Here is a 24,718-nt window from a genome sequence, read left to right on the forward strand (position 1 = left end):
AGAACAAGTATAAAAAGAAGAGTCGTGATAGAGGAGCCAATTAAACTAAATGCTCCACCGACCCAAAGAAGAAAACAAACTAAGTATTAGGAAAATTGGGAAACCGACCGAAGTGGAAACTGGAAAGTGCCGGATAGACAAATATTTTGACTTTTAAAATAAGCACGAAACTGAAGAATTACTAGACAGCATATCGAGAGGGATACTTACAAATTTCAATAGTATTTCCGGATATTATATTTTCAAATCGATCGAAAAATTTATCAATGAAAGCGTACTTATTGAATATAGTTGTGCAAGGAATACTTGAAACACAGCTGGTGTAAATTTTTGAATGCATATTCTCGTATTTAATAGATGAAAACATTTGCGAGTTACAATTGTTTTAGAAAATCAGAACAGAACTTAAAATAAAATGCAATGTAAAATCATATTCGATGGCATGGCTTATTGACTACATTTACATTTGTAAAAGCACACATTCAATAGCATTTAGAAAGCTTATTAGTATCTACCACCCAATATGGAGGGGAATAATAAAGACCGTAGGAGTTACGTAATTGATCCTCCTTTGTTTGCAAATATTTGATGAAAAAGATCTTCAATTATTTAGGTGGCGTCTAAATTGTAGCCCCCCTTACGAAAAATGCAGCAAAAAACAATTCTTATAATGAGTGGAAGACATCTTCAGATAACTAACGTTCTAATTTGTGTGTCTATATATATTGAAATTCTTTTAACAAAAAGACTGATGGTTAAAACCATATAGAGGGCGATATGACTCTTCTTCGGAAGATTTTCTTGACGAAGAAGACCTTCAAATTAATGAAATTGAAATCTCTTCGGGATCAGAAGCTGAAGATCTCTCTCCCAATGAATCAACACCTTAAATAACACATGTTAACGAAAGAACAAGAATTTCTTTTAAATACTGCAGATCGGATAACTGATCCTGAAGCTAAGAAAAATTATCTAGATAGACTCCAAGTCCTCTATGAAAATCACTCCAGGTCAATACAACTTATAACCGCCTAGATATCCTAAACAGAAACAATAAAAATTCAAATTAGACCAATCAAAATTGTTTTATATATTGAGGGCGATAATGGTATCAGCAAATAATATTAGTTTTATTCCTACTTGAACTAATCCTATATGGTTTTAACCATCACAATGGTTAGTTTTGTATCTCCTAACCAATATCGCCCTTAGGATCTGGGAATCTATATAAAGAAATAATTTAAACTTAGAAACGTTTAACAAACTTACGGAAAATTGGTTATAGATGTGATTTATACTAATCTGTCGAGGAAATATTCAAAGAAGTTTTCGATTGTCTAGAATCATTCATACAGAGACTTACTGAACATATTTTATTGTCTTATTTAAAGAAACAAATCAAAGTGATAAGATTCAAAGAATAAGAAATTTATGAAAAATTCAGTTGCAACTTTTAAAATAGTGGAAATTATTGCCAAAGAAAAAGATTATGTGGATATTGTTCCCAAATAAAAAATTAATAACTCAAAATTGAAAGTAAAAATTGAACAAAATATAAAGTTTTAATTTGTACTATAATACAAAGCAAAAATTTCCTTTTACTTTTAAGAATTTGGATCTTGTTTTGGCCGCATAGGTGAAAAACAATAACAATTAATGGGATAGAAAGAAAGAAAAAGTACGTAAGTCTTTCCAAAGAAACCTCATTGCCCACTTTCCTAATTTCATAAGTAATGAACTATAGTCCAACCCAAGCCTAATTTATTGGAGCAACAATTTTTCTCAAGTTGAAAGCACTCTTAGCATACAGTTTGTGAATGCCAAAGGAAGAATCCTGCCAACCACAGGATAACATTACTTCAAAGCATTAGTGTATGAATCAAGAGGAGTGATCTTTCGGTACTATGTTTAGGTGATACAAACATATATTTGTCTAGGTAGGGCAAAAGTGGGTAAAGGCTTCTTGATGTTTTCCAAGTTGTGTACACGCAAAAAAAATACATTACAACTCGGTGTTGTATTAATGTTGCTATGTGAATGTCAATTTGTTTTTTTGTTATGTACACTTGTGTTGACACCTTAATTTTGATGACTCTTTTAGGTTGTCATTGCATAGAACAATTAAGCATCGATTCATGTTGAAACCTAATTTTGACTATTTTATCGGATCACTTAATGCAAAAGAAATTGATTCGTAATATATATATATTGTTTGCATAGTTCGCATTTGCATTTCATTTAGGTCATGCATCGCACGCAAGTCACATGGCCCCCACAAGATGCTGTCACAAATCGTCGCGTGTACAATCAAGGGCACTATGATCGACGGTCTCATCATTATCTCACACTTATTTGGACTAGGAAAAGGATTTCGGTGAAGATTTGAACGGGATGGTGAGTGGGTGAACTTGATCTTTAAGGAGACTGTTGAATAGGGGATGATGCGTTTAAAATAAATGAACTTGATCTTTTAAGGAGAAGATATGATTGCCTGGGGGATTGAAAACTTAGAGATTGGATCGTGAGCGAGTGGTTACGTGAGGCCCTTATATCTATTCCCCAACCATCTTCAAGACCGAAAACAGGCGTTTAAAATAGATCGAAGCAAGCTCTCTGGTTGCCCCTTGGCGTTGCAGGAAAATTTAAGGAAGATGACACGATGGATGGGGGAAATTTAGATGGAGAATTTCAAGAGGTATTTTTTCTAGATTATTGCATAAGCTAGTGACAGTAGACTGATTTTTTTATATTCAAAGTGCATTATGCGAGTGGATTGAATGTTGCATTCATGATTAGAAGAATGGAACAATTATTTTTGGGATTATCCGATAGTAGATACCAAAATTAAGTTTTAAGTATCTAGTATTTATGACAAATAATACATGACTTTTTTAAATGCAATAGCTTGTTATATGGAATTAGAGGGACCGATGAAGATACCAAGAAATGCATAATGCATGAATGATAAATTCACACTTAAAAGAAGAGAAATATCATTTTAGGAAAATATGTTTCTACTTCTGATATATGTTCATGCAAATTCGTGAATGGAACGGCTGTAGCCTTGAGGAATATAACTCTGGACGGGTAGTGTTGATTATATAACTAAACTCAACTATGCAAGAATACCTAGATTTTTACAAACCCTATGTTTTTTGATATTATATATGCCACTGAATGACTTTGATAAATTGTCAATAGTTACTTTGCAAATACCATTAAACACATCCAGCGACACTAGTGCCAATCAAATAGACCAACTAGAGCCGATCGAGAACTCCAATCCTCAGGCGATCGAGGACCCAATCCTTAGGCGATCCAACATTCCAGTACTGAGGCGATCGATGACTCCAGTCCTCAGGCGGGCCCTCCTTAGGGGGGCCCTCCTCAAGGGAGTCCTCCTGGGAGCCCTCCTGAGGCGATGAGTGGTGAGTGAGGCATTAGTGCACATAGATAAGGACAAGAGGAATCCCGATAGCTAGGTTGAGTACCAGGCGGTGATCCTGCACGCGCTCTCTCTCTTCGGGTCGATAATGGCAGGATGGATCTCTAACCGGATTGGACGCCGCTACACCATCATGTTGGCATGGGTTTTCCTCTTACTTGGGAGCTTCCTCATGAGCTTCCTTCCCATCAACGCCTTACTTCTGTCGGGCCGCACCTTCACCCAAATCGGTGTTAGCTTCGCTCCCATGATCGCCACCATCTACATCGCCGAGGTCTCTCTTGCGTCCTCCCGAGGTTTCCTCACCTCCTTTCCTCAGGTACTCACTCATTCATCTTGCCCACCACCCAGTCAACGCTATCGAGCTTGCCAACCATGCCAACCACTCTACCGCCACTTCCAAGCTTGCCAACCATGCCAACCACCTTGCCGCCGATGCCAAGCATCGCTACTTCTCTCCCTAAAATCCCTTCTATTCCTTTCCTTACTCCTCCTCCAGCCACCAGCCCCTGAAGATTTTAGTATTGTACGAGGTTACCTCAGAGTATTTTTCATATGTTGGAGTGCCTCCTTTTGTTTGTATAATTGTTCGGATACACATGTCTTGTGTTATGACGTCTTTTGGGATTCTATGGATCATTCATATTGTTTTCTAGGGAGATCTTTGGGTGTGAATAAAAGTCTTTTCCATTGTGATGTACCTATATATTTATGATATATATGTATCGATCTGTGACTAGACTCACATTTTGTAGTGTTTTTTCCATCTTCCAAACTCATTAATTGTTACGTGCAGTACAATCAATTTGATTTATGAGGAGAAGATTCAAATAGAAAAGCAACTTAACCAAAAAGTGCTACATCTATACTGAATTGGCATCGTTCCTCAACCTGTCTCTTCCACATTCACATAAAATGGTGTATTACTCGCATGTGTTTGTGCCCTATCGAACATTTTATAACGGTTGCTTTTTGCTAGATAATCAAATGGAGTTGATTTCTTTGTCTAATTTGGAAGTCCATCACTGTTAACAGCATTTTTATGGAGTTAAAAGATGGATACGATTGATTGGAATTTATGGAGAGCAGTGTGTTTCTCCCTGATTGATTGTTTTTTTGGTGGGTTCATTTGCCATGTAATTTGCTGGAGATCTCCGAAATGTCATTCCACATTGTTTCGGATGAATTTGCAGTGACATAAATTTCGGGTGTGGATCCTCCATCCGGTACGGAGCTCCTTTGTGTTACTCGAAAAATTGTGAATTTATAAAAATGAGATTTTGATCAACGGCGGCTGAAATACATCGAGACACGAAGAGGAGTACCATATGGACTTGAGGATGTTCCCCCCAAATTTTGATGGCAATTCTAGTTAGGGTAAAGACACCGTTTGTTCTTCAACCCTTTCTAATTGCTTAAGGAGAACACTAAGGATTTTTATGTGAAGTTGAGTCCTTGCACCATATATTTGGTTTACGTAGCTCATTCTATTAAATAAACTAAGGAAAATGTTTCGCAATGCCAGCATCATCCGTGGTAGCTATGTACTTCAAATTTTGAAAAAATAGAGGAGAAAAAAAACTTCAATGAAATGTCACTAACATATTTATTATCGTTTCCATATGACGTCAAACATGCTAGACTTCTGCAGTTGCATTGTCACATGTTTCAATGAACATAAACTTATCTTCGTATTTTACGCTCGATTCGGTTGTTGAAGTCCCACAAGTCTTAACTTCTTCAAGTACTAGGAGTTCACCCCAAATGACATTGACAATGTTGAAAGTATCGGAGGAATCAGTCGAGGCAATACGTAGAAACCCTAGATTGATATGTTAAATTCCAGAAGCTTGACTTCATGAAAGCGTGGCCATCTGGCAGAACAAGAACAACAGATTTGACCTTTGTTTTTCCTTTTGGCCGGTGGAAGATTGGGCTGAGGTTGTGAGCTAACAAAGAGCCTATAAAGAGATGTTCTGTTTTTCTGTCCTAACCAAACCCAAAAACCAGTCACCAACTTATCATCACAACCCAAAATTCTACGTGACTATCTCTTGCTATATAAACTCCCATCCCCTTCCTCCATTTACACAGACACAATTAGCCATTCCATTCCTCTCAGCTCATTGATTTCAAGTCCTTTGAGCCTATCACAGCACAATATCCAGACTCCATATACCGATATGGCTTCTTCCTCTAAGGGCTTTGTTCTCTTCATCGCCCTAATTTTCTTGACCATCAATATGAGTTTCGGAGCTCGTCATCTGCTTCAAACAACTATGGCATTCATTCCGTCTCGTCCCGCCGTACCAACTTTACCAACATCATTGCCTACGCTGCCGACCATGCCGACATTGCCAAAGGTCACCATGCTACCAATGCCTGCCATCCCAACGACCCGGACTCAGCCCACACCCCCGGAAATCCCAACGACCCGGACTCAGCCCACACCGCCGGAAATCCCAACAACCCGGACTCAGCCCACACCGCCAGAGCTGCTCGCCACACAACCAACACTGCCTGCAACTACTCTGCCGCCGCTTCCGAGCTTGCCAACGGCACCTACCATGTTGCCGCCAATGCCAAGCATCCCTACTTCTCCCGCTAAGATTCCCTCTATTCCTTTCCTCGCTCCAACTCCAGCCACCAGCCCCTTGAAGGTTTTAGCCTCACGTGACGTCACTTCAGAGTATTTTTAATTGTTGGCGTCCCCCCTTATGCGTGTAAGATTGTTCGCATATATGTGTGTTGTCATGAGATGTCTTCTCCGGATTCTATTCACCATTCGCGTTGTTTTCTAGTGAGCTCTTTTGGTGCGAATGAATGTTATCCAATATCTTGTATCTGCTACTATGATATCTATTGAACAGTTGACTTGCCTTCCATCCTTTTTATGTCCTTCCCACTGCTTCCAAGCTTGTTACTGATTATTACATTCTGTCAGTATAAAAAAGTGTCCTCCGCACACGACTTTATCAACCTTGTTTTCCATTGTTAATGTTGAGTGGGCGCTACAAAAAAATTAACCTTTCACCGCGGCGGAATTCGGTGGATAGAAGCCTGGAATTTCGTGGCTGATCAGTCGTAGCTGAAGGCATGCAGCAGTAGACCTTGTCGAGATCGAGCAATTTCGTAGCCGAAAGTATACTTTTCGCCACGAAGATAATTCACGGCAAAAGGCGTGAAATAGAAGCTCAACCTAAAGGGCCAACCTTTTGTGACGAAAATTTCGTGAGTTGCCGTAGCTTTGGCAGCACAAAATCTCGTGGCTAATCACATTAGGCAAGGAAAAATTCGTGACCGAAGCGTCAAATTCCGTAGAGGTTGAATTATCTTTGCTCACGAAATATTTTGTGGTGACAACGTCCTGGGAAAAACCTGTACTTTTAGCCACGAAATTTTCGTAGGTGAAATTTCTTGGCAACACCACATTCCTTATTAAAAGTCTATATACTTTTTGCCACGAAGCAAATTGACGCATCAGGCCACTAAACTTTTCGTGGCTAAAAGTTCATGTGAATTTACTTGCAACTTTTCCACCATGAAAATTTCGTTGCTAAATTCATTTGTACATAATATTTTTTTTTGCCTGGTTAAAAGGGTGCAAATTCGCTCGTTGCTAAAAGTCCTTTGCAAATTTTGAGTTTATATTATAGGTCCCATTTGCAAATCTAGGTATTTATTTTTGCAGTTGTTTATGCATATCATAAATTAACCCCAATGAGCAAATATAAAGTTAAAACATTAGATTCATAATTTAGCGATATATGACATAGCGGTCCGACCCGTGATACCTCGCCTCCGGTCTCTAGTGTCGAACACGAAATCGTTTTTGTGCGTATCTCTAGCATCTTCTCTTGGTTAAACAATCAAAGTTTTAGGAAAAATTAAAACATTAAATGTTTATATTATAGGTCCCATTTGCAAATCTAGGTATTTATTTTTGCAGTTGTTTATGCATATCATAAATTAACCCCAATCCGCAAATATAAAGTTAAAACATTAGATTCATAATTTAGCGATATATGACATAGCGGTCCGACCCATGATACCTCGCCTCCGGTCTCTAGTGTCGAACACGAAATCGTTTTTGTGCGTATCTCTAGCATCTTCTCTTGGTTAAACAATCAAAGTTTTAGGAAAAATTAAAACATTAAATGCTGCATTAAGAGAATTGATCGAGGATATTACACTTCTGCAATTCTGCCTTCTTCGCTCATCAACCCACTCCCCATTACTTTTCTCCTAAATCTGGCTTCTTCTGCTACTGTTTTTCTGATTGAATTTTTCATGATTTACTATTTTCTCCATAGCTTGCATTATTTCCCAATCATAAAAGCATGAAAGAAGAAAATATGTTGAAAAATCAAAACAGAAGCTGTAGCAAATTAAACAGAAATGCAAAAGTAATAGTGTAAGCAAGCACATGTTAAGAGCTATGCAGAAAAGAAAAGGTTATTAACGTTTGTGAAAGTATGCATCAAAGGAGGAGGAGGAAGACGATTAATGCGGCATGTGTTATCTGTTTATGGCACAGAAAACACACATCTCTATCCCAATCTTAGTCTGATTCAATCATTTTAGCTAAGTTTCAATTAATTGTTTTGACGAAGCTTACTCTAGATCTTTTTAGCATTTAAAGATGCTTAAATATAGACTCTATCTATTATTAACATTCGAAAATAACATGAAAGAGTAAAGGATGACATGTAAATAATTGGTAAGGTTATCAGGCCACGTGGCGACACAATCCCAAATGTCATGTCACGTGGCAAGCGAAGAGCTAAAGAGAAGTGCCACACAGCGAGCACATGAGTGAACGCTGTCCCAACTCTAATTTTAATTATATATAATAAGTACAACCCTATGATGATAACTTGGTTGGTAACACTTAACACCAATTTCAAAGGAGATAAGACCAAAATTATTTTTTTGGTGGAATGTTTGTGTCTACTTTTTATTCTTTATTATCATTTGAGTCACCCAAAAAAAAAAAAAAACAGAGTGCGTAAAGGCTAAAGCCCATCACCCTAACAGTAGACCATCTAATTAATGGAATCCAAAGTTTGGAGAGATCAGTCAAGGCAACTCAAAGAAACCTGGATTACTATGTTAAACTCAAGAAGCAAGTTATAAGTCAACCAAGATAATAGTATTTTATGAAGCGAGTTGTTCGGTTACCTTTCTCAAAGACATAGATGCGAAGTTTGACATCATGAAAGCATGGTCATCTGGCAGAACAAGAACAACAGATTTGACCTTTTCTTGCTTTTTTCAGGTGGAAGATTGAGCTGAGGAGGTGAGCCAACTAAGTACCAATAAGGAGACGTTCTGCTCTTTTCCTGCCCATAGCCAAAGGCCAGTCACCAACTTATTACACAATCCAAAATTCTATATGACTATCTCTTGCTATACAAACTCATATCCCCTTCCTCCATTTATCCAGACACAATTAGCAATCCATTCCTCTCAGCTCATTGATTTCAAGTCCTTGAGCCTATCACAAAAAAAGATCTAGAATTCATTTACCAACATGACTTCTTTCTCAAAGAACCTTGTTCTCGTCATCACCCTAGTTTTCTCAACCATCAATATGAGCTTCGGAGCTCGTCAACTGCTTCAAACAACTATGCCATCGATACCGTCTCTTCCCACCATACCAACTTTACCAACGTCGTTGCCTCCCCTACCGGCCATGCCCACATTGCCAAACGTCGCCATGCCACCAATGCCTGCCATCCCAACAACCTTGCCCCAGCCCACACTACCGACGCTGCCCACCATGCAACCAACACTGCCCACGACTACTCTGCCGCCGCTTCCAAGCTTGCCAACCATGACAACCACCTTGCCGCCGATGCCAAGCATCCCTACTTCTCTCCCTAAGATTCCCTCTATTCCTTTCCTCACTCCACCTCCAGCCACCAGCCCTTGAAGATTATAAGAATAAGATGACCTTCTTGTAAGAATAGTGGTGTGATTTCTTTTAATTCACTTGGGTTCCCAGCAATATAATGTGAGTTCTTGGTAGTACTGTTCACATGTTTTGTTTCGTAGAACGATATAGGAAAACTGACCACTTAGCCTCCCACTTAGGCAGAAGACGTGCAGTATATGGTATGACTAGGCACACAACGATGCTAATCTGAGTTACACTCTCTCTTGGATAAACATAAAAGTGTTGGGGGATTCTTCTGTCTCATTCTTTCTTCCATACAAGTTGTGGATGCATATGATGGATTTTCTAACAGATTCTCCTCTCCTCCTCTATTCCTTTATTCGTGTATAACATATCTACCAATCAGATACCCCCAGTCTATCTCCGTGGCATCAAATTGTGAAGTAGGACAAGTGTCACTTGGCATTTGCATTGCTACCCTCTAGAAAGAAAGGTTTTGATTGTCTTGATTAAAGTGCTTGTTTTTTCTTTGATTCTGGATATGCCGGAGAAGCGAGCTTGATATTACATTATGCAAATGCGGTAAGTACCAATTTTGTCACGCCCCGAACCCCAACGAGCTCGCGACATCCCCTGCTCCGGTCGAAATGATGCAACGTCTCAGGAACATCGCCGACCCAACCCAAACATCAGAGCCACATGCGGAAGCGAATAACAAAACCCCGGACAAATAATGACGACAACGGGGTAGAACAACAGAACAATCCAGCAACCACATATTCATACAACACCAAATATACAAACATCATATTACGGACATAAATACGGACTAACATCCTCAATCCTTGTTTAAACAAAAGTTCGGGGTTTGGTTATCTTAACTTCACTATCGGATAACCAAAGTTATACAACCCCTAAAACACCCTAGGGAAAAACCTAAGGGTCGCCCTCTTCCATTCTGCTTCTGAATTTCTGGATTGAATATCGGAACTCACTGCGAGCTCCACGGGCACCAACAGCAGCTCCCGGACTTCCAAAAAGAAAAGGCTCATTTCCGGGTTTAGGGCCGGGTTCGAAAGTGGCGGTTATACAACCGTGAGACGAATCTCAATAAGTGTACAACCCCAAACCCCACGTAGGCACTCACGTACCGCCAGACGAAAACACACATAACACACAACGATCGGCCAAACTAACAATCACATGCGACCCTACCTGGAATCCATAATGCACATTCCTGCACGTTAGATAATAACACAGCCAACACATCACAGCAAGGAATCACAGACGCGCGCGTGCCTCAATTATAAGACAAAAACCACTTGGGCACGTCCCATACCGTGCCTAGCAGTTTCTACCCCATAATTAAGCATCACATCGCGCGATACAAACACACTCGCATGCTACTCACACCATGCGTCACTTTCCACAATCCTCTCGCTTGTCTTGCCAAATCCCACTCATTTTCAACCTTTCCACCACTACCGCGCCCGCGTAAAACGCATCAGGCCAACGGTCTTCTGACCTCGTCAGGCATCGTCACCCCGTCGGGCCGGGCATCGTCACCTCGTCAGGGTCGGCATCATCCCGCGTAAACGTACACGCCTCAGGACGGAATCCTACACACACTTTCCTTCTACCGCGCCCGCGTAAAACGCATCAGGCCAATGGTCTTCTGACCACGTCAAGCATCGACACCCCGTCGGGCCGGGCATCGTCACCTCGTCAGGGACGGCATCGTCCCGCGTAAACGTACACGCCTCAGGACGGATCCTTTCCAACCAATCTCACATTTCCGTACCCTCGTTCCACTCAAACCACACTTGCCACGCCACCACACAAATACACTGCCAAACATACACACTTCACACACATTTCACATTTACACAACCTCGTCACACAAACACCGCACGAACACCCAATCACACATTGTTGGCACGCGAATACAATACGCGAATGCACTACCACACCACCACACTTCACGGCCACACACACGCGACACATGGCCAGTCCACAATCAGCCCAAGCACAATCCCAAACCAGCCACAACCACACAATCATATCACAACACACACGATCAACACACAAACTGGCATTTCTCCACACCCAAACGTTATCAAATCAGTTCAAGCCCTTCACGACAATTTCACAAAATCTCGGGCCGGACCTAACAGTACCAACCACACGACAAACAGCACCCCACAGCACCTAAAACCACACATCACAGCCATCAATCAGTCTTTTTCGCCCTCAAAATCACCATATCTCACTCCCGGCTCTTCACGGCACTTTCATAAAATTATGAGCCGGTCCTAATGGTACTAACTGCGTATCGAAAAGCCACTCACAGCACATCACACGGCATATCACAGCCAGCAAACAGTCCCTAAAATCACTTAAACCGAACTTCAAACGAGTCTAGAAATACCCGAGGTCCTAAATGACATTTGGGGAAAACACTTACCCAAAAGGCGAGATAGACGAGTGAACGCAACGGACAGCCGGCAGTCGCCGGTGATGTACGGACGGCGTGAACAGTGTTTCGTACGGGGACGCGGTGAACAGTACCACTCCATACGGACAGGGATGGGACGGTGGCCGAAACGTAATCTGCAGAAATGGAAACGGGAAAAGAGAGAAAATTTTGGGGGAAAATGGCTGAATGGTCTTCACGAGAGAGAGAGAGAGAATAGTCTGGTCAAATGAGTCAAAGTTAGCTTAGTGGGATTCATGTGTCAATAATCCAAGGGTTTGGACAACTTTGCCCTTGATCCAAGAGCCACCAATTGATCTTATCTAATAATTTAAGGGCCCATTGGTCATTTGTCCCTAACCCAAGGCTGACCAGACCTGGTTTAGCCTAATTGACCTTGGTTAGTCCCCAAATTTTGGTCAAAATTCGGAATAAAGGAAAATAGGCCTAGGGGCAGTTTCGTAATTTTTCGATCCCGAACCGAAATTTCAATTTTCGCACATACGCATTCCATATGTGCGTGGCCAACATAATATGGCGTTGGAATCGCGAAATTCATCGCGCAAGCCCTCGAAAATCCACGTCAAAGTTTCGGGAATAAAATAATATTATTTTTCCAATTTTTGTCGAAATTCCAATTTTTGGCTAAAACCACTCTGAATGTGCGTGGCCACCCCAAAATGACCTTGGCCGCGAAAAATAACCTCAAACGGCCTCAAAATCCAATATCGGTGTCCACGGGGCAAAATCGTAATTTTCCGGCCCGAACCGAAATCCATTTTTTGCGAAATGTTTGGCCCCAAGGTTGGCCAAGCCAAAAACGTCATCGGCCGTCCAAAATTGTCACTTTCAAAATTCTCGATTCCCGGGCTCGAATTCCAAGAAATGACTAAAATCGAACAATCGCGACTTTAGCTTATCTCTGGCTAACGGGTGGCTCATTGGGATTACGCGCTCTCGACCCGTGACTGACACTAAGTCAAATCACGTTTAAGTTTACTCTACCTGGGACGACCTCGGTTGTCATATAATTGTGAGGGTCTGTCGCTAGTTCCCTTCGGACACGATCAATCAAGTAGACCGGTCTCGGTTGGCTCAAAACATTCCCTCGTCAATCCATATGGTCAAAGATCGAACCAAGGTCGAGTTCTTTGGTCGTGCGAACTCAATCCCGTAACGGCCCTACCCCTAAGGTTAGCATCCCGTGAATGCGCATTTCCGGGTGAGACCTCACTATAGTGCATTGGTCAAATTCATTTCTTAAATCCCGGGAAAAGGATCGAAAATTCAGACTGTTACAAATTTCGTTCGGTATAGAATATCATCATGACCATTTACCATGATCATTCTGTTGTGGATTCTGAACAATATTGTGCTTGTGCTGTTGCAAAAATTGGGAGCGAGCTGTACACCATCTGCACCACCATATGTAGCTTCTTCGGCTCATTGAATGCCTTCGTGCTTTGCACCTCCTCCGCATCAGCTCCTCCTTACAATGTACCAGCCATAGCATGTCTGCATACCCATCTATCCACATATCCAACGGCATACCCTCCTCCAACACATTTTCCCCATGCTCCATTAGCCCATCCTCCTCCGTACTCTCCCCTTTGGCTGATCCTCCGCCTTCATATCCACCACCTCCTGGCGCTCTAGGTATGTGTTGAGTTTCAACAGTTACGCATGAATTGGCTCATTATTATGTTGATTCTATGTTGTTCATTGCTGTATGTCATCAATTGGGAGTATGTTGTTTCTCTCTCAGGACCTTAGTATTATCCTACACCACCTTGGCACATACCTGGAGGGCTAGGAGATGGAGGATATGGAGGCGGAGGATAAACCAAAGGGGGAGGATACACCGGAAGAAGATAGGTTGATGGAGGGTGGGAAAAATGAGGGTATGCCACTGGATATGGTGGATAGATGGGTACACTGTCACAGGACATGGTAAGGCATGTGCATAGTAAGGAGAAGTCGATTTGGGAGGAGGCGCGGAGTATGAAGGCACCTGAAGATCCGAAGTTTGTCCTAAACATGAACAATTGTTTCTTATGATGCGTGTCTTTTCTTTGGGATAAATCTTGGAAAAGGTTTTGGCTCCTCTGCCAATCGGATGAGCGGTGTTTATGGTTCACTTGACCACCATTTCCATCACCGGAATCGGGATCAACCCTGCGAGAAGTATCGGTGCTGCTGTTTTCTACAACAAGGATAAGGCCTGAGATGATCAGGTTAATTAATTCATTGCTCGATTACGTCTTTCTTTTATTTTTCAGAAAGAAAAAAAGATTTTCTATATTTCCCCATTTCACTAGAGTTTGCTGATAATGTCCCCTTTGTTTTCGTTGGGTTTATGTGGATCTTCTGGGTAGGACCATTCAATGGATCAGCCATTGCAGCTTTCTACCACCACTTCATATTGAGGGCAGGAGCAGTTAAAGCCCTTAGATCATTCAGGAGTAACCCTTAATCTATTTTCATAATTTATTAATGCCCTCCTTCTATTTGTTCTCTGCTGAGGGAAAACAAAAAGACGAGAGAGAGAGAGAGAGAGAGAGAGAGAGATTTGGAAGGAGATTGTGCTAAAGTCACACGGTGGTGGAGGATTTGCTTTTGTTATGCATGTTTTCAAAAGTTCATGGAATGTGGAATCTGTAGAGAGATGGAAAATCCTTGTGTTATGATGAGGTGGGGAACATGTATCTGTGTCTTTGTTCTTTGTATGCTGTGCACTACATTCATATGTGATTTCGCTCCTGTTTCGTGGTTATCTTCTGTTGGTCCTCTCTCCCTTATTCACCTTCTCGTTAAATCTCTTTTTGGGAGAGAATATTGGGTGCCACTAGGGATTCCACCGTGGAGAAATAACAAGTCTGAGGTGGCGACACGTGTCCGCGGAAACCCACATGTCAGGAAGGCTTCCCGGTGGAATAACTCCCACGGCACAGAGCTAAGCCGAGCCGAGCTGAGAGCAGCTGTGAGAAATTTTTTAAAAAACAGCCCTCTCTCTCTCTCTCTCTCTTTCTCTCTCTTTCGCGCTCCCATCGAATTCCAGATGTGGAATTCGCTCTGTGCTCCGTCTCCCTTGCGACGACGAGCGAGGTCCGTCTCCTCGCCCCGACGCCGACGCCGCCTCACTCCGACGATTTCTCTGTCTTCACGCTTTCTTCACGCTCTGCTCTCTCTCCCTCCCGATACACGCCTCTCTGCCTTTTGGGCTTTCGTAAATCTCTTTGGTTCGGTTTTGAATCTCTGTCTCCCCCCCCCCCCCCCCCCCTGCACCCTCTGACCCAAGACCAAGAAGAAGAAGCCTGGAGGCAGCAAGAGGAAGATGACGGTCGAGCAGGCGCTCGCCTTCATGTCCGTGAGCGAGTGCAGCGATGGCTACTCGTCTCCTTCCAAGCTCGTTGAGCGAGCTCATGCCTATGGGGTCAGTTCTTTTTTCCTTAAATGTTTTGTTTTCTTTAGCCCAATCTCTAAAGGGATGATTTTGGGGTTTGAGATGTTATTTATAAGGTCGTTCTATCTATATTGAAGTTGTTTGTTCATCCGAAAAAGAACAAAAAAGGAAAGAAAGAAAAGAAACAGAGGAATGTGTAGCTTGGTGTTTTCGTCGTGTATCTTGTCAGTTTAGTGGCTCGCAGAAATGGAGGGTAACTCAAAGTGTTAGATTAAAACTAAACTTGATTCTTGCTCTTAATCTTCTTTTATCTTTCTTTCCTTTTCACTTGCAATGCATATTGGTGGTACATTTTGTTAGAAACTGTTTTTGCCCAAAAGCTCAAGTGTTGGGAAATGGGTCCATCCTTTAATACTCCCCATCGCTTGTATACCAGACTTCACGCAGGATGCGGGCGTGAAAATAGCCGCTTCAAACAATCAATAGGAGATAATAACACCACCATTCTAAGGAGATGAATAATGTAGATAAGAGGCAATGGCATGATTCAAACTTTTGACCTCTGCTCTGATACAAGATTCAGATGGTCAATGAAACTCGTATGTTTATGCACAAGGAGACATGTACTAGTCGTGAGAAGTACTAGTAGAGTTACATGTGTCGTATAATTTTTCCATGTGAGGGGCCTATTAAGTTTCTAGAAAGTTGTTTGGATAAGCTGTCTGTCTAAAAGCATTTGGTTTCTTGGAATCCCGCGAGTGAGTAGTGGTATCAGAATCCAAATTTAAATACAAGTATGAACTCCGAAACATAAGCCACCACTTGAGTTCAGTACTAAACTGCTGCAGATATTTTTGCACCTAAAGTTGACATTTTCTAGTTAGTTAACTACCTCGGAGTGGTAGCACTAAGATGCCAATTCTATTGCTAAAGATTGCCTCAGTAACGCCAGTACATGAGTTATGTCCGGCCTTTCTACTCCAGTTGGCCGTGTACAAGACTTTGCAATCTCTATCGCTTTCCAAGCTGAGTCAATGTCAAACTTCCCTTGTAAACTTGGATCCATAATCATCTCTATTTCTTTAGTTTCAACGATAGGAGTCATCCACTAAAGTAAAAACACGTTGCGCACTGCGCTTCTAGTTACTACTGGATGTCCTGTAATTAGCTCAAAGAGTATGATTCCGAAACTATAAACATCACTTTTTGTGTCTGGCCTTGAATATGGATAAAACCTGCATATACATATGAGAATATGGATGAGAAGACAATTTCTAGGTCATGATAAGGCTTCTCTTTGAATCTCTTTGAGTCATTTATCCTTTTTGAGCTGTTTTTTTTTTGTCAAGTCCAAATTTTAACCACTTAAGAAGTGGAAAAGATAAGACCTATAAACATTGAAATGTTTCGCCAGTAGTTTCATGTGCATCCAAGTAGTGAAGAAGGGATGGATATTAATAAATGAGAAGTGACACATGAAATCTTGGGGAATGTCTGATTTTGTGCATAAAGAGATTGGACAAGATTGAGTTTTATTCATTACTCTGGGTCGAAGTAGCCTGGAGTGCCCAAAGGACAAGTTTGATAAGAATCAAGAGCTTGAGGTTCAAAAGCTGAGATACCAAAGTCAGCTAATTTAGGTTGCATTTCCTCATTCAACCAGATGTTTGCAGCACTCAAGTCTCCATGGATGATGGGTGGGTGGCAATCATGATGAAGATAATCCAAACCTGCAATTCTTTGCAAAAACTCCTTAAACCGTGCCAGAGCAAAAACTGTAATAGTGGATATTTCATCTACATACCTTGTGCTACATCCACGGCAATTTGTAGTCTCTTACTCCAAGTCAAGAAATTTGGCCTGTCGCCTGTTAAATCAACACATCTACCACCGTTATATGTGAAAAACAGGCATCTTCGGGATAATTCTAGAGAAAGGACTGTAAAAGAGAATGATAAAATACCTGTTAAGTTTTCTTGCAGATTTCCACCATCCATAAATTCATATATTAGCCCCTTGGTTTTGCTGCCATCACAATATCCAAGCGGAGAAACCAAGTTTTCATGGTGAACAGCCCTCAAGTGTTTGGCCTGCAAAATCACAAGTGTGCATTACCATTGTTTACACCGACATTAGTATGGGACCAAGTTTCTAAATATGCATCAATTGCCTTGTTCTATCTAACCTTGGCTTGAAATTCCCTGGACCCTCGCATAGAAAAACAAAAGAAGACCTTCACAGCAACTTCGGTGCCATCCTCTAGTGTGCCAAAATATACATTTCCAGATCCTCCTTCAACGAGAACTGTTCCAAAGTTCCCCGTTATCCTCTCAAGTTCTCCATATTTAAAAGGTCCATCCTTTAAGTTCAACATCTTTTCCCTAGGTTTTACACCATAATCTTTCCAATAAGTACTACATAACAACTTCCGAAGTTCGACAAGTAGATTATCAAGGAAAATCTTTGCAAGATGCTTGCTGCTGAGAAATCCAACCTATAGGGCAGCATTTTCTGAAATTTGGGAGCTATATTCAAGGAGAAGATGACAAAGAGGGAAAAAAACAGTAGGGATTGAAGTTCTGGCACCTTGCGGAGCAATGAACTAATCAGGGAAAATAGTATCTTCAAGTTGTTACTTTATTCGCATGCTTGTCATGGATGAAATTCTGGGTCATTAATTATTAGGAGCTCAATCAAATATAACCAACATGACTCTCTAGAACTATTTAGCACATCATGATCATCCTCCCTTTAGAACACTCTTCTTTTTTTAGGGTCTGTTCTTTTTCAAAATCACGTTGCCTATCACCTTTACATGATGTTTTCTGGAAGAATCCAGCAAGTATTGTCCAGAAAAAGTAACCGACTTACAGAGCCTACAAATAGGCCAGAGGACACTTTGGAATGATGGGCACAAGCACAAATGAGAGAAATGTGAGCATGAGTGCGTGTGAGTGTCGTGGCTGAAATGTTAAGATGCAAGAAGTACCAGCGACGGCGAGCCGGCTGACTAAAGCTCTGATGCAGCCGTCAATATAGTCACGTGGTGCTGATGGTGATGATGCTGGAGATTGAGGAAAAGCGTGGTTGAAATCATCAGGATCTTGAGCGGGATCAAAGGTGGCGAATTTGAAGACCATTTCCTTCCTTTTGCTCTGCTCTCGAGAACCAAATCTTGTTCTCTATCACCACCTGAACAAATGTCTATGCATAGGACTTTCATTTTTTTTACTTAATCCACTCTTTTTGTTGAATGCTTTCGGAGGTTTGCTGAAGAAAAGTAAGATAACTATGAAGTAAACTATTGAACATGGCTATACTAATTGGTGTTCTTAAGATTTGGTAGGTTGGAATTATATCAGGAAGGATTAGTACCACTTTCACTATGGGTGATGGGAGAAAAGCAATGTTCTGGTTTGGTAGATGGCGTAATTTCCAGCACTTAAAACTCTTTTTAGACCGGTTCTTTATTTCTATCTATAAAGATGGGATTGGAGCCAATGTTCTTAAGGTGAAATGACGGATGTTTGCTTTGGGTCCAAATTTTTTCGCTATTCCACGATCTTTAAGAGATCCACATTTCAACTTACTTAGAAGTTGAATGGATTGAGAATCCAGTGTAGTAATAAAGAGAAGCTGATGTGAAATCTAAGAACAGGTGTGTGTTTACTTCAGGCCCTTTTTCGAGGTTTTTGAAGTTTCATGCAATTCCAGCTTCCTTAAGAGCAGATCATAAAGTTTTTTATTTCCTTCTAAAGTTAGCTTTACTTCTTCATGTTATCAGATACATATAGAAGAGATCGTGAGTCAATTAATCACCTATCCCTTACTGTCGTTGCCATTCGGCCTTGGTATTCAGAACCAGAAAAATCTATTCTACTTTTGATCATGCTGAAGTTAGTTACAGGCTTGTGCAAAAGCTTGGGGGGGGGGGGGGTGTATTGGTGGTAATAAGAGATTCGAGGATTTTAAATATGGGCAGGTATTCCACATTGCCGGAAAAGGGGAATGCTTTTGTTACATCTCGCTCATCGCTTTCATTCTGTTTCAGGTTCCCGTTTCAGGGGTGTTTGATTTATGAACCGCTAATTGCTCTCCTGTTGCTTGCGGAATGCTGCTCTTTCTTCTACTCGGAAGCGTGAAAGCTACTCGCCCTCTGCTTCTCTCCTTGCTCTGGTAAACCGTGAAGCCAAAGAGTACACTTGGAGCTGAAAGCAGGTCGAACCATTTCTTTTCTTCCGATATCTAATGTTAGGGTCTTTTGTGAGGAAAAAGTTGAACATTCCTTGCTCAACTAAAATTTCAACCGAGGACCTAGAAGCTAAAATCTTTCTACATCTGTTGCAAGATTACTTGATGTATTCTTTGTATCTATCTTAATCTATGGTATAAATTTCTAGCAAAACAGTATTTAATGAGCAGATTGTTCTCGGTAGGTAAATAATCACTTATGAGATAGGGAGATTAATGGCATGTCCATCACATGGATTTGTTTAAATACATGGATTGTAACATCTTATCTTGTGTTGCGATTGTTCATTTGAGTAGCTATAGGGAAACAAAAAAAGGATGTCATCAGCTCTAATTCTGTGCTTTGTGCCTTTCGGAGATTGAAACTGTACCTCCCACCTAATGGAAGAGGACTAATTCTTTTGTGCACTAAAAATAATGCAGGAGCAGTACTTGGTTTAGATTAAAACTGCAGGCTCATAGTATGGGAAACTCTGATGACTCATCCGTCTTACTTTCTGTTAGGATTGGAGCAGGAAACTGTGCAATTTATATCTCTCTTCCATATATTTTTTGTGGTTTACTGCATCATGTCCGACATCTCCTGGTTGATGACATCTTCTAGTTGATTTTGCTTACCTTTCTTAAAGTTCTAATAAGAGTAAGGTGCTTTTCATGTAGTGAAGAATCTAGAACTTCTATGCCCACGTGGGAATCCTCTGCAAATTCTGATGTGCAAGATAGCCTAGGACTTGGACTTGATGAGCAGAAGGTCCGAGCTTTTGCAGCTTCAAAATTCGGGGCAAGAGAACTCCGTTCCCTGATTTTTAAGGTCCTCTTTTTTTATCCATTTTTATGCCTGCATTTCTTTCGTGATCTTTATTCTTTACCCTTTTAGTCCTTCCATACTTCTACCAACTCAATTTTGTTTTCCTCCTTTTCAATATCATAGGGGGGAGGTTTGATTACTTTGGCAAAGATTTCTCAGCTGGTAAGAGCACCATTCACCTGAGAATCTTTACTTTTTTTTTGGTCAAAGAGAATCTTTCCTTCACTAGGTCCATTTAATATGTTTTAACCTAGTTTCCTCTTTAAGGTAGATTGCAAGAAGATTATCGGGGAAAGTCCTCTTAGAAGCTGCTAACTATCAGATAAGAAAGGAAGTTGTCAAGAAAGTAAGTGCTTGGCAAATTTTGTATTGTCATTAACTTCATCAAGTCCTCACGACATGGAAATAGAATACACATCCTGTTCATTTTGTTACTGGATGATCTAATGCTTGTGGAAAATATGCGTAAGAACCGAAAGTGTGTAAGAAGCGTTATCCTTCTTCCAATGGGATAAACAATTGTGGATCAAAAAGAGTAAATTAGAAGACAAAGCATGCAGCGAGTATGCAGGGGGTCTCCTTCATAATTGAATGATTCTCTTGAAGTCTCTATACTCACTTTATAAATGACCTAGCAAATTAAGGTTTTGCGCTGCAGTTAATGAAAATTTTGTATGTTATTTGGCATGGCGCTTGAACTAATAATTACAAGGAGATTGAAAATCTGATTTATTTAATTATGTTTGTTGGGATACAGGGCGGACAGTTGACTACTATAAATCTTGAATCTCATGTGGCCTTGCTTGCTGCAAAGAAGGTGATGACATTTGAATTTGCATACACACCGGAAAGTTATCATAGTGCAACAACGCATGATCATTTACTCCATAGATATTTTATCAAATGCGAACTCATCATTATGTTTTTGTGTGATTGGTTTTGGCAAATACCAGCAAGGCACATAGCGATAGAAATTTTATTTTCGGCTGGTAAAAGAGAATTTATGTATAGGTTGTTAACTGTGCTTGTATTACTGCATCGACTATTTGGAAAGAGTTGGTTTCTTCCACTGACGATAAATCATCAAAGGTTATGCGTGTAAACAATAGCTCACCAAGGAGGTATTACTCGATAGAATTCACATCGTGTTCTGAGAGAGAGCTTGATTTTGTTACTATCTGGGTCTTTTTTAAAAGTAAAATAAGGAAGTTTTCTTTTTTTGGGGTCTAGTACAGAAGATGAGCTACATTATGTTTAGTGGTGCGAGTGTGTTGAGGTTGTTCTATTCCGTGTTTGCCTCAGGACTCCAAAGAAGAATGGTTTTTCCGGGTTCTGCTCTTGTTGGCTTCCTTTGCCCAAGGTAGAGTTGAAATGTATTGCTTGGTGGGTGTTTGTTTACCTGCGATTTGAGGTTGAGCTTCGATTTACAAATTACAAAATAGGTGGATTTGAGGTTGAGCTCCGATTTGCCTAAACCTCTTATTAGTCTCTGCTGCCTCATACGAGGCATTGCTGTGACTGTTTTCGGCAAATGTCGACACTATGTTTGTGTATCCCTTCTTGAAAATATTATAAACAAAATGTTGGTTCTTGGATATCAGGACATAGACGTGGTAAAGCCTATATAGGCGTGTTAGAATGCTCATCGGTTCTTATTTTGGGTAATTCTGAGGTTATTGATTAGAAGTTACTTGGCTGCATATATTGTGATGCACTTAATCTCGGAAAGTAGGCGAGAGTTCTTAATAGCACATAGTTAATGGGTCAGACGTATTAGCACATGGTTAATGGATCGAACGTAATATACATGAAATACTGTACTCAAATATACATTTTTTTGTGAGGGATGCTGATTATCTTCCTAAAGGAGATTATTCAGTGTAGTTTATTAGCCTTTGGCAGCCTAGATGGGTCAACTAGATCTCGCATATGCATATTTAGTTTTCGTTTTTCATGTTTGTCGTGACATGCTTTGAATTAAAGTCATGTATTGATTATCGAATTCCTTAATTCTGTCAATATTGTGCTTATCGATCTTTAATCCTTTGATAATGACCTAGATAACTGTACATTCTTTGCAACCTTTGAAATTGCCAGGTGAAAGGATCTTCTGGTAATCAGATTCAAGATTCTCATGACAAGATCAGTGAGAAATTTCAGTGTATGGCTCACCATAAGGGTTTTCATCGGTTTTGCTTTACTAACAAGTCTCCTTATCATGAAATCATCGACTTTGATGTACATGTTGGCCATTTTGCATACTACGATCACCATGCAAAGGACGGTAGGACTCTGCTTTTTTTCTGTTTTATTGTCTGTTGAAAACTTTATGAACGTACCATGTGTAACTCTTTTTTATCTGTTGTGAATGTATCTGCAGAGCATATCAACCCCTTGTTGGAACAGATAGGGAAGTTGGAGGAGGCTCTCTCCAACATTCAGTTTGAGCAGCATTGGCTGGAGGCTCAGACTGAGCATCAAGCAATTGGTAAAATATTTTATGTCAAGTCCTCTTGCTATTCCAACCTTGTTTCATCTTGAACGGAAATAACTTTCCTATTTAATGCTGAGTGGACCACCATAGTTTGATTAGACTCCCGTTATCTCTTAAATTTCAAAGGTTATCACAGCCACTCAAACTCACAAAAACAGGGGAGAAACAGGGGAAAAACGGTGGCCGAGTGGACCTACCGGTCGAGGCGTCAGTTCGATGGATCGCCGCCGGCTCTAGCTCAACGGGGAGGCTCCTGTGACTTGGCTCTTCAACCTGCAGGCCAAAGGTTTGATCTTTTTTGCTCAATCTCTCTCTTTCTCTCTCGGTTTCTCTCTGTGCTTTTCTCTCTCTCTCTCTCTCTGTTTTCGTTTCAAAAATCCCCGACCCCTTGGCTGGCCTCCTCGCCGGTTTTTACAGCAGATGTTGGCCACTCGCCTCTGTCTCCATCCTCCCCATTAATGGCCTGCACCGGCCTAGGCTTGCTCAAGACTTTTGTGGCTATTTAGGCCGGTGCAGGGGCTGCTCCGAGTCAATGAAGAAGGAAAGAGAAGGCCGGGAATTGGGAAGGACGGGACTGGCCATCAATGCCAGTCCCGTTGCCGTGCCTCCTTTGTCCATCTTCTGCTCGATAGGGACGTCGAGGCCGCGCTCCGCCGTTCGTTGCTCTGGACGTCAGCAACAGAGAAGAATAGGGGAGAGAGAGACGGGTCAACGTGGGGGAAGAGAAGAAGAAGGGGAGCTGGGCCGGGCCGGGCCCAGCCCGCACGGGGAGAATAAAAAGGGAAAAAAAAAGAAAAGTGGGCTGGGCCCGCGCGGGGGAAGAAAAGGAGAAGAAAAAAAAAAAGAAAAGGGTCGGGGCTCATGTGGGGAAAAGGAAAAAGAAAAGGGCCGGGTCAACTTGGCCCCGAACCGGCCCAACTCGAAATATATTTTTTTCAAAGTTCTAATAGACCCTATTAATATAAAATGTGCCTAATTTCTATATGCAATGCATTTAAATAGAAATATTTTTTTTTAGGAATTAAATAAAATTAACTCCTAAATTTTGTGCAATTAATTTTGGGCAAATTAAAATAGGTGTCAACAAAGGCACAAGTAAAACGTGATAAACAAGATGCGGCAAAGCTAAAGAAAGAAAATTCGAGATTGAAGAAACTGTGTTGTCGATATTTATAGTAGCTCACATGTTATTTGGAAATTTGAAGCTCAAGGATGTCATGAGTTTGCCATAGTGTGTTATTGTGAACGTGTTTTGTATTTGTCGACATTGCATTCTATTTGTGGGAAGAAAGTGGTTGTTTCTTTTTCAGTAAATAAATTCCACATCTGAGGTCTGAATATTAGTTTCTTCTTTTTGTATATCTCTGCAATCTTAATTTCAATGTTCCGGATTTGGAGCACTGGTCACGGACTGTTCACTACGCGTTCTCAACTTCAAAAATTCATATCCGGTAAACCGTAAGTCCAAATTGGGTTCTGTAAAATCCCACGGTCCCGCAATACCCTAAACTACCAATTCTATATATATACACAGCTCAATGACTTAAAAATTGGACTTCGCCGCCCAAATAACACATAAATGGACATAAAGACTAGACAAATTATCCGCAATGCGGAGCTTGAGCACGAAAGTTGGTTGCGTCATAACTTTCTCCACTAAACTCCAAGCGAGCTTATAGTTAAAAGAAAGCTCATTCATAGCACTACAAGAATTCTAACTTGGCTATCCCAAAATCGAGCCGAAACCCGACGAAAATCTGTATAAAAGCCGCTGGTCGCGCACTGTTCATTGGTCGCGCTCTCTCGATAATTCTCTCTCTATGTTTTTTTTTCTTTATAAAAGTTGTTGTAGTAATGCCCATTGCCTGAAAGCTGATTTTTCTAAAACTAGATTGATGCTGATACTACTGCAGTTGGGGAACGAGGCGAGGTAGATTTTAAATGA

The 24,718-nt window shown here is 40.9% G+C and overlaps 3 protein-coding genes and 1 long non-coding RNA gene across 6 annotated transcripts; 2 read left to right on the forward strand and 2 right to left on the reverse strand.

Moving 5' to 3' along the window:
• Positions 1-9,064: 9,064 nt before the first annotated feature.
• LOC130136635 (uncharacterized) lies at positions 9,065-9,816 on the reverse strand. Its single transcript, XM_056306731.1, has 2 exons — positions 9,744-9,816; positions 9,065-9,375 (listed from the first exon to the last, which is right to left on the reverse strand). Exons 1-2 carry the CDS (start codon positions 9,814-9,816, stop codon positions 9,065-9,067), a joined length of 384 nt encoding a protein of 127 aa, XP_056162706.1.
• A 3,406-nt stretch (positions 9,817-13,222) lies between these two features.
• On the forward strand, positions 13,223-14,607 carry LOC115666443 (uncharacterized). Its single transcript, XR_008815435.1, has 3 exons — positions 13,223-13,473; positions 13,583-14,051; positions 14,193-14,607. It is a non-coding gene; the product is annotated as an uncharacterized LOC115666443 (long non-coding RNA).
• A 505-nt stretch (positions 14,608-15,112) lies between these two features.
• Positions 15,113-22,873, forward strand: LOC130136604 (uncharacterized). Of its 3 annotated transcripts, XM_056306710.1 has the most exons (8): positions 17,459-17,605; positions 18,207-18,340; positions 19,272-19,438; positions 20,132-20,282; positions 20,403-20,441; positions 20,551-20,625; positions 22,377-22,563; positions 22,660-22,872. In XM_056306710.1, exons 4-8 carry the CDS (start codon positions 20,151-20,153, stop codon positions 22,818-22,820), a joined length of 594 nt encoding a protein of 197 aa, XP_056162685.1. In that variant the 5' UTR covers positions 17,459-17,605; positions 18,207-18,340; positions 19,272-19,438; positions 20,132-20,150; the 3' UTR covers positions 22,821-22,872. The 3 variants fall into 3 exon arrangements, with proteins under 3 accessions (XP_056162684.1, XP_056162686.1, XP_056162685.1); XM_056306709.1 differs by lacking the exons at positions 17,459-17,605; positions 18,207-18,340 and adding an exon at positions 15,113-15,250; XM_056306711.1 differs by lacking the exons at positions 17,459-17,605; positions 18,207-18,340; positions 19,272-19,438 and adding an exon at positions 15,119-15,250 and having other exon boundaries at positions 20,137-20,282; positions 22,660-22,873.
• On the reverse strand, positions 16,121-17,602 carry LOC115663578 (probable LRR receptor-like serine/threonine-protein kinase At4g29180). The gene is made up of 5 exons (XM_030585570.2): positions 17,406-17,602; positions 17,184-17,310; positions 17,025-17,087; positions 16,764-16,950; positions 16,121-16,455 (listed from the first exon to the last, which is right to left on the reverse strand). Exons 1-5 carry the CDS (start codon positions 17,592-17,594, stop codon positions 16,329-16,331), a joined length of 693 nt encoding a protein of 230 aa, XP_030441430.2. The 5' UTR covers positions 17,595-17,602; the 3' UTR covers positions 16,121-16,328.
• Positions 22,874-24,718: the final 1,845 nt, after the last annotated feature.

This window comes from Syzygium oleosum, unplaced genomic scaffold (genome assembly GCF_021117445.2).
Source record: "Syzygium oleosum isolate NSW1041296 unplaced genomic scaffold, Sole_v2.1 Sole_v2.47, whole genome shotgun sequence".
NCBI classification, from domain to species: Eukaryota; Viridiplantae; Streptophyta; class Magnoliopsida; order Myrtales; family Myrtaceae; genus Syzygium; species Syzygium oleosum.

Bases quoted from the DNA above. Each gene is read 5' to 3' on its own strand.
- LOC130136635 (XM_056306731.1), bottom strand. From the start codon at position 9,816: ATGCAAATGCCAAGTGACACTTGTCCTACTTCACAATTTGATGCCACG. The intron at 9,376-9,743 runs GTAGATATGTTA...ATAATCTTCAAG, and splicing joins AGACTGGGGGTATCTGATTG to GGCTGGTGGCTGGAGGTGGA.
- LOC130136604 (XM_056306709.1), top strand. From the start codon at position 20,151: ATGCCCACGTGGGAATCCTCTGCAAATTCTGATGTGCAAGATAGCCTA. The intron at 20,442-20,550 runs GTAAGAGCACCA...TCTTTAAGGTAG, and splicing joins TGGCAAAGATTTCTCAGCTG to ATTGCAAGAAGATTATCGGG. The intron at 20,626-22,376 runs GTAAGTGCTTGG...TGAAATTGCCAG, and splicing joins GAAAGGAAGTTGTCAAGAAA to GTGAAAGGATCTTCTGGTAA.
- LOC115663578 (XM_030585570.2), bottom strand. From the start codon at position 17,594: ATGTTGAACTTAAAGGATGGACCTTTTAAATATGGAGAACTTGAGAGG. The intron at 17,311-17,405 runs GTTAGATAGAAC...GTGATTTTGCAG, and splicing joins CCAGGGAATTTCAAGCCAAG to GCCAAACACTTGAGGGCTGT. The intron at 17,088-17,183 runs GTATTTTATCAT...TTGATTTAACAG, and splicing joins TCTGCAAGAAAACTTAACAG to GCGACAGGCCAAATTTCTTG.